At 41.9% G+C, this 597-nt stretch overlaps 1 protein-coding gene across 1 annotated transcript in view; it reads left to right on the plus strand.

Annotated features, from left to right (window-relative positions):
• The window catches only part of CSUI_005713 (uncharacterized protein), a gene marked incomplete at both ends in the record, with an annotated part of 8,956 nt that overhangs the window by 5,989 nt on the left and 2,370 nt on the right, over nucleotides 1-597 (plus strand). Inside the window, one exon of the mRNA XM_068065883.1 lies at nucleotides 64-124. Coding sequence (XP_067922140.1) covers nucleotides 64-124 — 61 coding nt within the window. The remainder of the gene's footprint in view (nucleotides 1-63; nucleotides 125-597) is intronic.

A 597-nucleotide genomic window follows, 5' to 3' on the forward strand; every position in this document is an offset into this window, starting at 1 on the left:
TCTTATTCTCGGTCTCTGTCTATTGTTTTGCTTCTCACCTTCGTCTCCTCAATCTTTCTCCAGGTTCTCTGTCTCCTGAAGGTTCGCCATCTTGCAGCGATTAGTATACAGAAAGTCTATCGAGGTAAAGCACACACTCTTTCTAAACTGAAGAAGAGCACTGAAGAGAAGATAGACAGGACAAAAAGAAGAGATCTCATCCATCTACCACCCGTCTACCTATATATAGGCCGAGGGGATCATGCGTGTTTCATTTCTTTTAGATTCTCTCCTCGTGTTAATGTATGGACTTATTTCTATGACGTGACGGGAGACAAGAAGGTCGGTCGATCTCTTAACGTCTTGCATACTGTGTATTTATCACTTGGAGTTCTGGAGATGTCTGCCCCGTGTATCTCTTGAAGATGAAGTGTATGTACAGACAAGTAGTAGTCTCTGCTTGTCTGCTGACATACGATGAGATCTGTAGGTTTTCCTTTCCCTTGTCTTTTTTGAGAAGGAGAGACCACGGCCACCACATATGACTGTATAAAGCACTGTATCTCTATATCTTAAAGGAAAGAGGTACGTAAAGGAATAGATAGATAGAGAGATTAA

Source organism: Cystoisospora suis (assembly GCF_002600585.1).
Source record: "Cystoisospora suis strain Wien I chromosome Unknown contig_2759, whole genome shotgun sequence".
In the NCBI taxonomy this organism is placed as follows: domain Eukaryota; phylum Apicomplexa; class Conoidasida; order Eucoccidiorida; family Sarcocystidae; genus Cystoisospora; species Cystoisospora suis.